This window comes from Hipposideros armiger, unplaced genomic scaffold, assembly GCF_001890085.2.
Source record: "Hipposideros armiger isolate ML-2016 unplaced genomic scaffold, ASM189008v1 scaffold_423, whole genome shotgun sequence".
Classification (NCBI taxonomy): domain Eukaryota; kingdom Metazoa; phylum Chordata; class Mammalia; order Chiroptera; family Hipposideridae; genus Hipposideros; species Hipposideros armiger.
Window position 1 is genome coordinate 1305648 of NW_017731773.1, and position 14514 is coordinate 1320161.

At 40.1% G+C, this 14514-nt stretch overlaps 1 protein-coding gene across 1 annotated transcript in view; it reads left to right on the forward strand.

The window, feature by feature from the left end:
- Positions 1 to 6: 6 nt before the first annotated feature.
- Positions 7 to 14514, forward strand: part of CSNK2A2 (casein kinase 2 alpha 2) — a 34909-nt gene continuing 20401 nt past the window's right edge. Inside the window, exons 1-4 of the mRNA XM_019664484.1 lie at positions 7 to 150; positions 945 to 1056; positions 9450 to 9551; positions 11835 to 11885. Coding sequence (XP_019520029.1) covers positions 47 to 150; positions 945 to 1056; positions 9450 to 9551; positions 11835 to 11885 — 369 coding nt within the window. The 5' untranslated portion in view covers positions 7 to 46. The remainder of the gene's footprint in view (positions 151 to 944; positions 1057 to 9449; positions 9552 to 11834; positions 11886 to 14514) is intronic.

Consider the following 14514-nt stretch of genomic DNA (forward strand, 5'->3'; position numbering starts at 1 on the left):
CGCGGCTGCTCTCGGCGCCCCGCGGCGCCCCCCGGTCCCGCCCGCCATGCCCGGCCCGGCCGCGGGCAGCAGGGCCCGGGTCTACGCCGAGGTGAACAGCCTGAGGAGCCGCGAGTACTGGGACTATGAGGCTCACATCCCAAGCTGGGGGTAAAGCCGCCGCCGTCCCCCGCCGGGCCCTCTCCCCCCCACCCCGCCCGGCCGCCTCTCGGCGCAAACCGCACTCGCCCCCGGGCGGTCTGGCTGCCCGCGGGCCCCTCTGCTGGGCCGGCGCGCCCTCGGATCTGGGGTGGGAGGCAGAGCCTTGCCCTTGTCTCCCTCTCCCTGCCGTGCGCGCCCTCCCACCCCCACCCCGTACCCCAAGGAATGCTTTCTCTCTGGGGAGAAGTGTTGGGTCCAGGGCCTGGTGGAAGGGAGGGAGCAGCCCTTCCTTCTCACACGTTTGGGTTTTTATTGGGGTGGGAAGTCAGCAGCTGTCCTCTTGAGCTATTAGAATTTTCAGCCTTTTTATAGTTTTTTGGTGTTTTTTTTTTGAAATGAGGCTGGAAATGGGAGGAAATTTTTAAAAGACGTCCCGATTCTCAAAGCTGGCGCTGTCTCCTTCAGGGTGTGAACTAGGAGGCAGGTGCCACGGCGCGCCGGGCAGAGGGGTGCCCTCTGAGCCTCCGGGGCAGATGCTTTGCTCCCCCGTCTAGATCGGCACAGAGCGGTGCCTCCCTACTTCGTCTCCCCAAGTTACCAGGGACCAAGTAGGTGAGGAGCTCTGCAGAGTGAAGGGAGCCAAGTTTATGTGGTGGCTTTCGTTGAGGGCATGAGTTGTGGCGTGATGTATACACACGTCCAAGTGCTTGGTTAATGGAAGCAGCCGGGTGGGGATGTAGAGTGGGCATAGGCTTGGTCAGTCCCAAGTCCTGGCATTTATGTTTCACCCTTGCCTTCCACAGTAATCAAGATGATTACCAACTGGTTCGAAAACTCGGTCGGGGGAAGTATAGTGAAGTGTTTGAGGCCATTAACATCACCAACAATGAGAGAGTGGTTGTAAAAATTCTCAAGGTGAGTGTCTGATGAGTGGCATTACCTTTTTTGCCCCCCTCCACAGGTCAGAAGGATACAAACGACCCCAGCTACATTCTAGAATGAGCAGGTCAAGCTCTCATTTTCCATATCTTCTGCCTGATGTACCCCCACTCCTCTTCCCACCCCATTTTCCTGTGAACTTGCAAGAAAATATGCAGACCTATTTCAAACTGAGGCATGATTGCTCAGGAACATCCTTGTTTGAAACGTAATTACAGCTCCCAGAGTGAAAATTCCGAAGGGCTTCCGTTTGTTACAAAGTAAGTAGGTACTCAGAAGAAAGAAAAGTCATTTCATGAAGATCCTGTCATTCATTCCAAGGGCTCCTTGAGCACTGTTTGGTTACTCTTGGTGCTCTAAGTTATCCCAGAAAGAATGTTGGAAAAAATGGGAGCTGCTTCAAAGATGAGTTTGCAGCCTGAGTAGAGGGAAACATCTCAGTGGATAACCACTTGTTTCTTCTTCTTTGGCAACAAAAGTTTCAGGTGGGGTGTAGTGAGCCAGTAGTGCCGGAAGGTTCATTGTTGATTATCAGCCAGTAAAAGTGAAATTGGGAGCAGTAGATGAGTGCACTTATAATTGCTAAAATAATAATTGGAATAAAACAGTCTTAGTGTTTGGTTTCACAGCATGTTTGACCTTTTGTCATCTCTTAGATGAAGATACGATCTCTTTTTTTTTTTTTAAGACATGATCTTAATAAGCATGAAGAGTTGGCTCAATTCTCCTCAGGTAACTGATTCTGTAGCTTAACAGTGTTTTATAGGATGTCCTAAAAAGTAAATATTAGAATCTGTGAAGGGTCCTCAGCATTGCCAGATCGTTTAATGTGTGTGCATGTAATTTATGAAATATTGAGAAGACCAAAGAGTAATTAATCCAAGCACTTCTACAGATACACGATTTTCAATGTGGCTGTTTTACAGAGTTCTCTGTGAATAAAAACGTAGGGTCGAAAAACTGTTTTTGTGCCTGAAGGATGGAGTTAGGGCAGCTGTGTCCCTGTTTAATATGAGAGGTCGGGTTTACACCGTCTGAAAATCACCCTTCAGAAAAGTGATCAACTCTTACTCAGTACCATCCAAGCCTAGTGATGAAGAAGCAGAATTGCAGTAGAGAGAAATAAGTTCTTTGTGCTGTCGGAAACACTGGGGGTGAGAAGCAAGAAATTGATGTTGAAGATGTGGAGTTTGACTCCCCTCTTTCCTAAATATGAATGGTACCTACAAAGTCACATGGTCTTTACAAGTGTAAATGTTTAAAGAACTGTTCCTTTCAGAGATGTCACCTGGGGAGATCGTACAATTTTTTCCTTTATACATAAGCATAGATGTTTTTAATATAAGATGCTTACAATTTTTTCTAGGAAGTAAGCAAGGCATAAATGAAATTAGGAATATCTATAGTCTGTTGCTGTGCATTCAGAAGAATGAACTACTTATTCTAAAGCAAATCCAGAAAGTTGTCTAAACATTTTCAGAATAAGTGCAACTTCCTGGGGTCTTTTTTGAAAGGAACAGTGTCCAGGTGTACACATAAGTAACAGCACGTTCATTTAAGAAAGCGTCACATTGCTCTTCAGTCATCCTTTTAGTGAACTTCATGACCTCAGTTGCTGGATAGTTTTTTCCTCCTGCTGTAGAGATTCTCAGGATATGTTTAGGGAACCCAGTATGGAAGCTGAAGGTTATTTTTACGGATGAGAAACCTAAGCACAAAGAACCTCACCTAAAATCACCATGTTAAAATGACCCTTGGCCAGAATGCCTGTTTCCTATTTCTTCTGCCTCTTACTACTCATTTTAGCATTGGATTGTAAAGTCTTAACATCGAGCACAGAGTCCGTTCCAGTGTTCTGGAATAAGACTTGGGAGGCCCGTTTGGCACTCCAGTTAATGAAGTGTTTTTTGTTTCTTTTTGATGCAAGTTTTTTCCAGGGTACAGCCTGAACCACCTTGTTTCCGCTGGTGAGAACTAGACTCACTTCTCTCTGTTTTTCAAAGCCCTGTGGCATTTCTGTCCAGATTTCATTCTGTCTGAAGGATGGGGTAAGAAACTCCTAATGGTGTTATTTTGGTTTTCTCATTCTGACAGGCTGGGTTAAAGTAGATTTAAAAAACAACAACAACAACAAAAAACGGTCTTGATCCAAAGTTATGCTCCTCTATTCAGATAGGTTGAAATTATGACTAATATCTTCTATTGTGGTATTTGGTAATAGGAAATTAGGTCCTTTACAGAATACCAGCTGCTCATAATTTGGAGAATTCTAGAAAAAGCTTCCTCTTTATGTGGGCGTACTATATTTCAAGTGCAGGAAGGAATTTATATATTAATGTGCACATAGCAACCGAGATAGAAGGTACATTCCTTGAGGACAGGAGCTGTCTTCCTTTTTCATCAGTAACATTTTCAGTCAGTCCTTTCCAATATATGAGAGTGGTTAGTAGGTGAATGACCACAGAGGAGTTTTTTTATATCATTTAATTTGCATCAGTAGTAGATTTCTAAGTATTTTATTGACCATAACATATTGGCTATTAAGAAGTTTTAGGAATTTAGAAATTGGTGAGCAAAGTTTTACTGTCTATCAAGTGAAATTCAGAGGCTGAAATCTTAAAAGAAAACTTTACCAGTCAATAGGGTGGTTGGTTATATCTTTTTTGACAGAAATTGTTTTGATGAGAAAAGAGGGAAATAAGGGAGGGATGGTAAGGGTTAATACAGCAGGGCAGAAAGCTACTTTAGTGCCTAAAGTTTTATCTTTTGATTCTGAAAAATCAATTTTTCAGTTCCTTTGTAGTACCTCTTAGGAAGGTGTACACAGAGATAAAAGCATTTGGCCATGTTGGACAACTTTTAGCATTTTGTGAGCACCACCTGTGTGTGCATTTTAGCCCTTCCTGGGGTCCTTGAGAGCCTATAAATTATTTCCTGAATAGAAATTAAGAGCAATACCATATTTTAAAAAGCAGGACCCAGAGAGAGCATGTGGTTTGCTCAGGGTCATGTCGTCGGGGTGAAAGCACAAGGCTTAGTATCCTCTGTTCCTGTCATGGAGTCGTGGTAGGCGTGAGGGCAGAGTTAGGACATTTGCTGGATATTTGACTTCTTGATGTGCTGGAAGGATTGACGAGCACTCACAAGAAGTCAAATTAATTTTTTTCTAGTGAGTTTTGGAACTGTTCTTCTGAAAGGAAATATTGTTACTTGATTTTGGTGGATTGCTGGTTGAAGTGTGGAATAAATGAATACCAGGAGTGCTGTATCGATGCCTCTCTGATTTGCATCCACAGCAGCATGTTTAATGCATAAGTGACATGTTACTTTTTCTTGGTTTGAAGCTTTAATAATCAGTGTTTTTATACTTTTTAAATTTTTTTTATTATGAAATACACATTTTTTAGAATTAGTTTCAGCTGTACAACACAGTGCAATAGTTATACTTTTTACCCCTCGAAGTGACAACCCCCCTCCCTTTTTATACTTTTTTAACCTATACAGTTCCTCTAAGTCTCATCATGATCACTTGCCGGATATTTTTGGTTAACAGTTTTATCCCTTTAATATATTAGTTTTTTGAAGAGTGAACTATGTGTGAAAAGACTGCCTTGTTATTAAGTACCCATTCTCATATGTAGGGCATGGCCCCAGATAGCTCCTAGAGCCGATCTTTAGGATCTGCCACCTCATAATCAGGGGGGGGCACAGTGTAACAAGTGCTATAAATGGAGGGCAGAAGACTTGGGGTCTAGAAACAGCTTCATTTATAGCCACTTGACTCTTGTTTTCCCATCTGTAAAATGGGTATCTGTGTACCTTTCTTGTTTAACTCACAGCATTATTGGGAGAATAAAATGAGATATAGATAGATGATAGTGTTTTAGTAATCTGCAAAGCTGTTTTCTTTCCTGGGAGAGTATGGCATGGGAAATAGACGGCCTGGGTTCAGATGTTAATTTCAGCACTTAGAAGTTCTGTGATCTTGAGCAATTATTTAAACTCTGCCTCAGTGTCCTGTAAAACCGCATTTAAAATACTCATGTCAGAGTACTATTAAATGTAGATTAAAATGTGCTTAAAACTGCCTGGCACTTAGAAAGCAATAAAATAGTTACAATAACAGCATTTCAATTATGCCAAGTGAATGATTTTAAGGGACAGAACCAATAGTAGAAAGGATGGTCCCATTCTCTCGCTGAGTTTCAAAAGGCCTGCTGTGTGCCTCGCCTTTTTATATTTAAAAAAAAACAAAAAACTTTAAATCCTGAGAATAAAGTTACCCATAAGGAGTTGATAATGGAATTGGAAAGGTGAGACTTGAAAGACTAGGGGAAAAGTTGCTGTGAAAAAAATAACATTGCTCAGATAATGTTTATATTTAGGTCAGTTCCAGTGGAATTTAGAGATGTTACCAAAATAATAAAATAAGTGCCGTCATCCAGGCTGAACTTTTTCCTTACTGTATCCACATTCCTGGCAACCAGTGTTCTGGGTAGTTATGTATTGCAGATGATGAAATTTATCTTGGGGCAATTGTTGCTTTGGTAGTGGAATAAGAGTAAACCCAGATTTGAAAGTTCTGAGCTATAGTCCTGCCTGTCGAATTTATCAGTTCATTTGAAATGAAAAGAAAAGGGAACTTTCCTGTTAATATTTGCTGAGATTTATTGGGGTCATAATTCTTGCACCTTTAGTAGATGTTAGTTTATATATTCAGTCATAATTAAATGCTGGTAGTTGAAATCATTCTTAGATCTGACTTTTTAAAAAGCAGCTCTCATTAAATAAATAGGACAGATTACTGACTTATCAGCTTTTCTTTCCAAGCATCCCACCACTAAATTTGTCTTTTGTTTTAAAATTTGTAAATGTTGGTAAATAGGGAAAGAGAAAAAGTACCCTACTCTTGGATTACATTGAATAAGTTTTCCTGAATAGCTGGGACTTTTCACCATGTGAGCAGAAACCTTCCAAAAAGTCCTTCCTTCCCCCCTTGCCTCTTTCCCCTCCACTCTACCCCCTTCCCTCCTCTCCCCTACCCCCTTTCCCCTCTCCCCTCCTTCACTCTTTACCCCCTTCTTTCCCTCTCTTCCCTCCTTCCCTCCTTATTCCCTTACCCCCTTTCTCCCTCCCTCTTCCCTCTTGCTTGCTTCTTTTTTTTATTTTCAGAGCTTATGCATAGAAAATTTAAAATGAATTTTTTCCCTTTAAATATTCTCTCCAGGTGCACGCCCAAATTCATTTATTTTGAAACTTGATTTAATACTTAATTTCTGTTTATTAGCTTTTTGCCATTTTCTCTACTAGACTTTTGAGTAAAAAAACAAACAAACTTTTTTTGTAGTTTGGAAAACAACTAAGCTGATTCAGTTAGAATCTTTTAAACAGAGATAATCTGAGTTGTAATAAATGAACCTTAGTTGGGAGAGAGTTTTGTAGCATGCGAGATGAAATTATGAGATTGTCATGGAAATGTATGTATTTTCTCCACTTTGTGTTAATGGTGGTGGATGAGTGTAAACACTGGGTTAGAGGGTTAGAGCATCCTTGTTTCTGTAAAATTCATGATGTTTTCCTTAGAATGCAAGGGTCCTCCCTTATACATCTTAGCTTTTTCTTTCCAGTTCTGTTTGTAGAGTTCAAGTGATCCCTTTCACTCTCTGGGAGCTCATTGGCTTTTTAGCTTCTGGAGCACCTCCCATGCTCAGAGGAATACGTTGAGGCTAAAGGGAATTACCTGTAGCCTGGTTCCTGTAGAGAATAGGTGCCCATGCTTCGGAGGGGCATATCCCAGGTTGTAGGGCACTTTCCTTTTGTACAGTCTCTTTGGTCTTTTGTCAGTATGCTAGGACTCCAGCTGCTGCGTGACTCCATTGTGCCACTTCAGTTGCCCTGCTGTTCCCAATGTCTTGTTTGGGAAGTTGTTGGGACAGGTGACAACTGAGCAGCAAAATATGCTTCACTTGCTCTGTAAGTTACCTTCAGACATAATGGAAGATATCTTAATGTTAGCCGGGTTGTCCGGGAACAGTGTGCCCGCCTGACCTGTTGCTGAATAACAGGAGAGCAAAGCAAAGCTTTACATGGGGCATTGTCATAAAAGCAGCTTATTTAATGGGTTACCCCTGCGCTAATTCACTGTTAGGAGGAGAGAGGGGGGGGCTTTTGGTGAGCCAAGCTTTTTGGTTTTAAGGGGATTTTTTTTTTTTTTAATCCCTCTGTTACCACTTCCACAGATGTATAACTGCTTTCCTGTAGTGGGTGACAACTCTGTAATTTTCTTAAGTTGAATATGCTGGTAACATTGGCTGAATTCATAGATATGGTAGCCAGCTTCAATTTTTCTTGGAACTTTTGGACACAATTTCAGACCTAGAAAAGTTACAAGAATCCCCATGTGTTTTTCACCCAGATTTCTCCAATGTTAACATTTGCTTTATCCTTCTCTCATTCTTTCATACATATACACACATATTGTATGTATATACAGATATAATTACATTTATTTTACGTGGTTTTTTTGAAGTGTTTGAGAATAAATTGCGGTCATGCCTAATTTAATGTGTATTTCCTAAAAACAAGGACAGTTTCTTACATGATCCCACAGTTCCAAGATCAAAAGTCAGAAATTAACATTGCTATAATGCGATTAGGTAATCTGTAGTCCCCATTTCCATTTGCCAGTTGTTCTTATAATGTTCTTAATGTAAAAGAAAATCCCAGATCATGTGTTACCTTCAGTTGTCTTATCTTTTTAATCTGGAACAGTTGTTCATTGTGTGTGTGTTTCATGACACTGACATTTTTGAAGCTTACAGGCTACTTATTTTGCAGAATGTCCTTCTCTGGCTATTTTTTGATCAAGTTGTACTTCATGTTTGAGTGCTTCATGTATTGAGCTCCCTAATTATGAAGAAGGGAATAAGGAATAAGATTCCTAAGTGAAGATGGGGAAGAGACACAGTAGCCAGGTCTGTTCTTCTGGGAACCCTGACACAGTGGAGTGGGCATGGTCGTTGGCAGCTGGCTTGGAACGATGCAGCTGGATTCCAGCCTCTCAGTTGTGCACCTTGTTACAGGTGGTACAGGTGCTCTGTGTTTCATCGCCTTCTCCCTCTCTGTTTTGTTGTGTGTTCAAAGCTGTAGCCTAGTGACCGACGACAGCTGAAGGCTTCTCTGGCATATGTATATGTTACACTTCCCCCACACCGCTACCATGTACGCACGCACACACAGGCTTCTTAAATCATGTTTCATGGCAAAGCCACTGGCCCCTCTTAGGCAGTGCTATTTTCACAGTGTCTCAGTGGTGGAGTGCTGCTCCTTTTCCTTGGTTACGGTAGTTACCTGGCCACACTTGGGAAGGGAAGGCATAGGGGTTAGGAGTGAGGCCTGCAGACTCGGACTGTCTAGATTTGATACCTGCCCCCACTCTTGACTGATAGCTGTGACCTTGGGCAAATAGCTCCACTTGTCTGAATTCATTACAAAAGAGTTTTCTGAGGATGAAATACGATTTATTACTAAGTAAAAATTTGAAAATAAAGCTAACATTTATTGAGTGCTTGCTATGCGCCAGTGACTGCTGAGTGCTTTATAAAACATAATGGATTGTGATATGCTTATTTTTCTTCAAACTCTGTAGCCCATTTAAGATAAGAAAGAACACATGTAATGATGTATTTCTGATTAAGGTCTTTAATCTTTCTGTCCAGCAGATTGAAAGGTTAGCAGGTAGCAGGGGTTTTCAATCACGGCTGTGTCAGAGATCGGATTTCTCCTTTGCTGATCTGCCATCGCTTTCTGTCGACGGGGTGGGGTCTGTTGAGAAGTTTTACTGGCTCTGCCGATTTCAGATTCTAGACATTAAGGGAATGGGAGCCGGCAGCTGGGAAACAAGTCTGTAACTTGATGTCAGTGAGCTGATCTCCGCTCCTGGAAGGCAACATTGCATGTGTAACTCACTGGAAGAGCAGGTGTCTCACCATTTTGTTGAAGTTTTTCCATTTGTGGGTGCGTGATATACAGCTGTTCAGAGCCATAGCATTTTCCATTTGGCAGTTACCAGTAAGCATTTTATTTTTAAAGTGTGACACGGGTGTTCAAAATTTGTAAGTGCCCTAAATGTAGCCCCTTAAAGATCTGACACATAAGCTCTAAATCTGTAAATTATTTAACTTAATCTAAGTTCTTGTGGGCAGGTCCATTTTATCTCAATTTCTTTGTCTTCTAATTTAGGCATGCTCTTTAACATTACACGGTGTACATGATAGTGCAACATCTATTTGATTAGCTAAAATCATTTGAAAGTTTTATTTATTGCCTTTAAAGGGAGCCTCACTTCTGATTACTCTTGTGTATTTAAGCCAGTGAAGAAAAAGAAGATAAAGCGGGAGGTTAAGATCCTGGAGAACCTTCGTGGTGGAACAAATATCATTAAGCTGATTGACACTGTGAAGGACCCTGTGGTAGGTGCCTGCTGGTTGGGGGAGAGAGAGAGAGAGAGACACAGAATCTAAAATCTTGAGAAATATTGTATAGTAGGGATGAGTGTGTTTGTCTGCACTGCTACATGATTTTGCAAACCAGAAAACATCATGGTGGCCCAATGAGAAAATAGCCACCACCACTTGTATGGAACCTAAAAATGTATAATATATAGAAAAATCCCTGCCCCAGGTTCATTACCTCCTTATTTTGATTCAGCCTCACAAAAACATTTGCTAAACATCTCCTTTAACCCTCTGCTCTGCTCCCAATTTTGAAGCTTATTACTACCAATTAGCATTATTTTATCTCACTTAAGTAAGCCTGACATTTGAAAATCTGGGTTTATAGAAGGAAATACCAGATATCTCCATACGGACATCTGGCAGAGAGAGCTGAGCAGGTCATAGCCCCACAGACCTAGAGGAAGCAATCTTGTTGTTTCTCATATTCATCTTTAATTCAGCATCCACCATTAGGGTTCACATTAGATATGCGGATACAACTGAAATATTTTTGTTAAAATGCTTAATTTTAGTCATTTTAGATGTGCTGTTTAATTTTTTTCCTCTTCCTCGGGAGTAACTTAACCTTAAGTGTTTATGATTAGCTAAGGGTTTTTTGCACCACTTTTATACCACTTCCTATTCCATTTCTGTTCGTCACCTGTTGTACCCCAAGTGTTTCCTTGTTCTCTCATGATAGCTTCTGTTTATTTAACAGAAGGTCTTTGCTTCTGGCTGCTCAAGACATCCTCATCATAATGTGGGAACTAACATGCACTGAGCACTTACTTTGGTGCTGGGCACTGTACTAAGTGCTTAACTGTATCACATCATTTGATCCTCATAACAATCCAGTGGAGTCTGTGTTGTCACATTGTACAGATGAGAAAACTGAAGCCTACAGATGTTAAGTAATTTGCCCCAGATTACACAGTGTTTTTGAACTGACGAATAAGGAAAGTGTTTTGTTTTTATTTTGGACCCTGAAAAGATTGAGAAGGAAAGTTGGCTATATGCCATCATTAGATTCTATCTAATTGGCCTTAAAAATATATGCTAGTCTGATCCACTCAGATTGATTTTACAATGACTAACAGAATTTAGTAATAGCTGTCTTACTGTTTTTGTAATTTGTTACTTAAAGCGTGTGTTTTTCACATGATATGTAACAAGTAAATTGACGTGGACGAAAACCAACAGGGAACCCTCATCCCCTACCTGGGAGAGGAACAATCTTGCTCCCAACCTGTAGAGACCTGATGGTTTTGATGCAACACTTTCAGCTTTGGGCCAGTGAGGAACCCTCTGACCAGGACTGCTGCTTGTCCTGGCCCAGACCTCTGGGCATCACTGTGGCCTGTTTATAGGTAACGTTCTCCTGCCTCCTTCAGCAGTACTTCCCAGCTGCCAAGGTTTCCAAGATGATTATTTTTTCCTTCTATAACCCTCTTAAGTCCCTGCTTTGCTCCCAATTTTGAAAGCTTATTGTTACCAATTAGCATTACTTTACCTCACTTAAGTAAACTTGACATTTGAAAATTTGTATTTACAACAAGGAAATCGTGACTATTTTGTACTTGTTGCATTAAAGATTATAGTGCTTTAAAAATACTTGATTCTGTATGATTTTGGGGGAGCACATCTACTTTATAAAGAGAGACATTCTCTAATGGCTTCCAGCCAAGGCAATAATTTCACATTATAGTTTACTGATAATCATAGGTATTTTCCTTTTGGATCCTGAAGAGACCATTGATAGATTACCAGGACTTGTGACAATTCTCCTTGCTAAATAAACCAAGATGAAAATGTGTCTCTCCTTTTGTAGTTGGCAGACTGGAAAACTGCAGAGTATAAATCTTCACATAATATGTCAGGCCCCTCTGGACAGATTGGTCAGAGAGTACATCTCTTTAAAAAAAAAACAAAAAACAAACACTTTATTATGAAAACTTTCAACCATATACAAAAATAAAGTGACTAGTGTAAGAACCTCCCTGCAGCACAGCACCCAACTTGAGCAGTTCATGAGCTCATGGCCAACTTTGTTTCATCTGTACCCCACTCACTGCCCACCATCCTGTTACTTTGAAGCAAATTCCAGACATCATAAAACTTAAAGGGGATACTTTCTGAATAGTCTCTCCCTGATGAGTGAATCTTTTTCATCTAAGTGGGATTTGAGGATGGGCCAGTGCAACAGAAGCAAATTTGTTTGTTGTTTGAATATTTAATAAGCATTCATATTCTCTCTTGCAGTCAAAGACACCAGCTTTGGTATTTGAATATATCAATAATACAGATTTTAAGGTGCGTATATACTTTTTCTTTCTGGTGTGGGGTGAATGGGGGATGGGAGGGGGCGATAAGTACTGCTGATACTCTGACGCAAAGGGGCCAGGAAGGTTACTGGTGAGAGTAGGCAATAACACATTGAATCCTTCTAGCATGAGTACCAGATGCAGAAAGTGGTTAGGGTTCTTGCATTTGGTGTAATTGCTCATTACCCTTTGTCTTGCTGACTCTGGGAATAGCTGCTGGGCTGGGTCTAAGCTAATGCCTCATCTGTTACACTCCTTTTTTAGATGTAGGTAGATGTTAACTTGGATTTTCGTAGGAGTCTTACATTGCTGATAGGAAGTGATAAGTGGATACAAGGCTCATGTGAAAAGAAGCAATACATTGGATTTACACTTGCAGATAGTGTGTGTTCATGCACACTGTATACAAAGCAAATGACGCAGAAAAGCCCTATCCTGGGCTAGTTACATTCCTTATATTTATAATGCATAGTAATTTAGACTTTGAAGTGTTCTTCTAAAAGCATGGTTTTAAGCTGGTTTTTCATGAATTTGTTTTTATTGCTTTCCAAACACCACAACCTTAACTTGTGATAAAGTTTTGGGGCCATGCATATTGGACATGGTAGAACACAGTATGAAAACCAATATGAGAAATAATATTTTAAAAAATCAAAAGTGTTGATTTTTAGGGGCATTTACAAAACTTTTAGGTGATTACAACTCTGTCAGTGAATTTAAAAAAAGGCTTGTGATTTTATTGTGATGGAAGTTAGGGACAAAACCAAATCAGCAGTTGAAATATGCTGGTCTCAGGAGTAGCACTTTTGGGTGAAAATAAAAGAACCTTATCCTCACATTTAAATTTTCTTAGGTAATCACTTTAAAATAAGGTTAATTAGTAAAAAATAAGCAAAAGAGGACATTATGACTTATAAAACAATAGGCAAGTTTTGTATACAGTGTAGCATTCCCATATGTAACAAGTTTCCTTGTTAATGTGACTCCTTAAAGGTAAAAACCAGTAGGGAACTAGTGGGATGTAATTGTTTTCATTAACTAGTATAGTAGTGTTTAGCTGGTAGAGTACTCTGCGGACCTCACTTTTGCTGTGAATGACCCAGGTTTATCAAGGTGTATATGTGTGTGTATTTCTTCAGAAATGGACAGGCTTTATTGAAACTAAACGTTTTTCCAATGCAAAAGTTTCAAAGTTGGTCTTCTTGGAACTTCATAGTGAAATCCTTCAGTTTTAAATGCTTCTGCTTCCTTAATGAGTTTTTACCAGTTGACCAGCGACACATGTACAATTTTGTGTTTCTGAAACTGATGGCTGCTCTGTTGACTTAACATACAGAAGATCAGGTTTTAATCCCCTAGAGAAAACTTCTTACAAAGGGGATGTCTTGATGGCTTACATTCTCTAGGAGCTTTCTTTAAAAGGATCATGGGAAATTAATGTTTTTTGAGGCTTGCATAGATGAAAACATCTTTATTTTTTCCTAATTAGTATTTTTGCCAAGACATAGAATTCTAGGTTGTAATGAATAACTTCCTAAGAATTTTGAAGAACTCGTTCCATTCCTAACCACTGAAGCCATTCTGGTTTCATCTTCTGTGATCTGGCTTTTGTTTTTTTTTGTTTTTTTTTTCTTCTGAGAGTTTTTAGGATTTTCTCTTCATTCTCAGTCTCTGAAATTTCACAGTGACATGCTTCCCATATGGGTCACTTTCATCTTTTGTTCTGGATACTTACTGGGCTTTTTCAATCTAGAAATTCATGTCCTTTCGTTTTGGAAAAATATTTTTAATGTTCTTTGATTTTCTTCCCTTCTTTGTTCTCACTTTCTAGAACTCATTCGGATGTTAGACTTCATATCTGAAAGGTCTATTTTGTCCTCTGAACTTTTAAAAATAGTGTCCTATTCTTTTATGTTTTATGTAATAGCTTCTATTTTCTCACTAAGAATATGAGTTTTTTCCCCCCATTATGTGTTCTTCATGCCTTTTTTTTTTTCCCCTGTTTTTCTCCCAAATTCCTTTTTTGGTGTGTTTTTATTTTTGTTCTCTGTAACATTTATCTGAAATATCGTGTATTTTGAATGTCTGCTCATACTTTAGAGTAATGAAATCACTGATGGTCAGCTCCTGTGTCGAGGGTTCAAGCCTGGCCTTTGGCATCTTAGGGGCCACAAGTTGAGGTGAGCTCTGGGGAATATCATGTAGACTTGCACCTAGTTCCCCCTCTCAGTGTAGTGTTTTCCTGTTTTCAGTTCAATTAGTTACCCTCTTTTGGTGATACCTGGGGTCACCGATTCCTGAGCCTTTCTGTAGTTCTTCAGTGTGAAGTTGTGTCTTGAAACCCCTCCACTGTTGCCAGAATTTTCAGCTTTTTTGGTCTGCTGAGTCAGCTGGACATCTGTTTTCTAGCTTCAAAATGCTGTCGTCTATTCCATTCTGTTAGTTATTGTGAGTTAAGCCCCTTCTCCTTCTGTTATTTTAGAGGTGCCTTGGGAAGAAGCAGAGGTAGGATGTGTCTGACCTGCCATGTTAAACTGGAGGTCCCCTGTGATTGTTCACGTCATGCCGTTTTAGTTAACTTAAAAGATCACTGAATAACAGGTAACAGATGGTTCTTT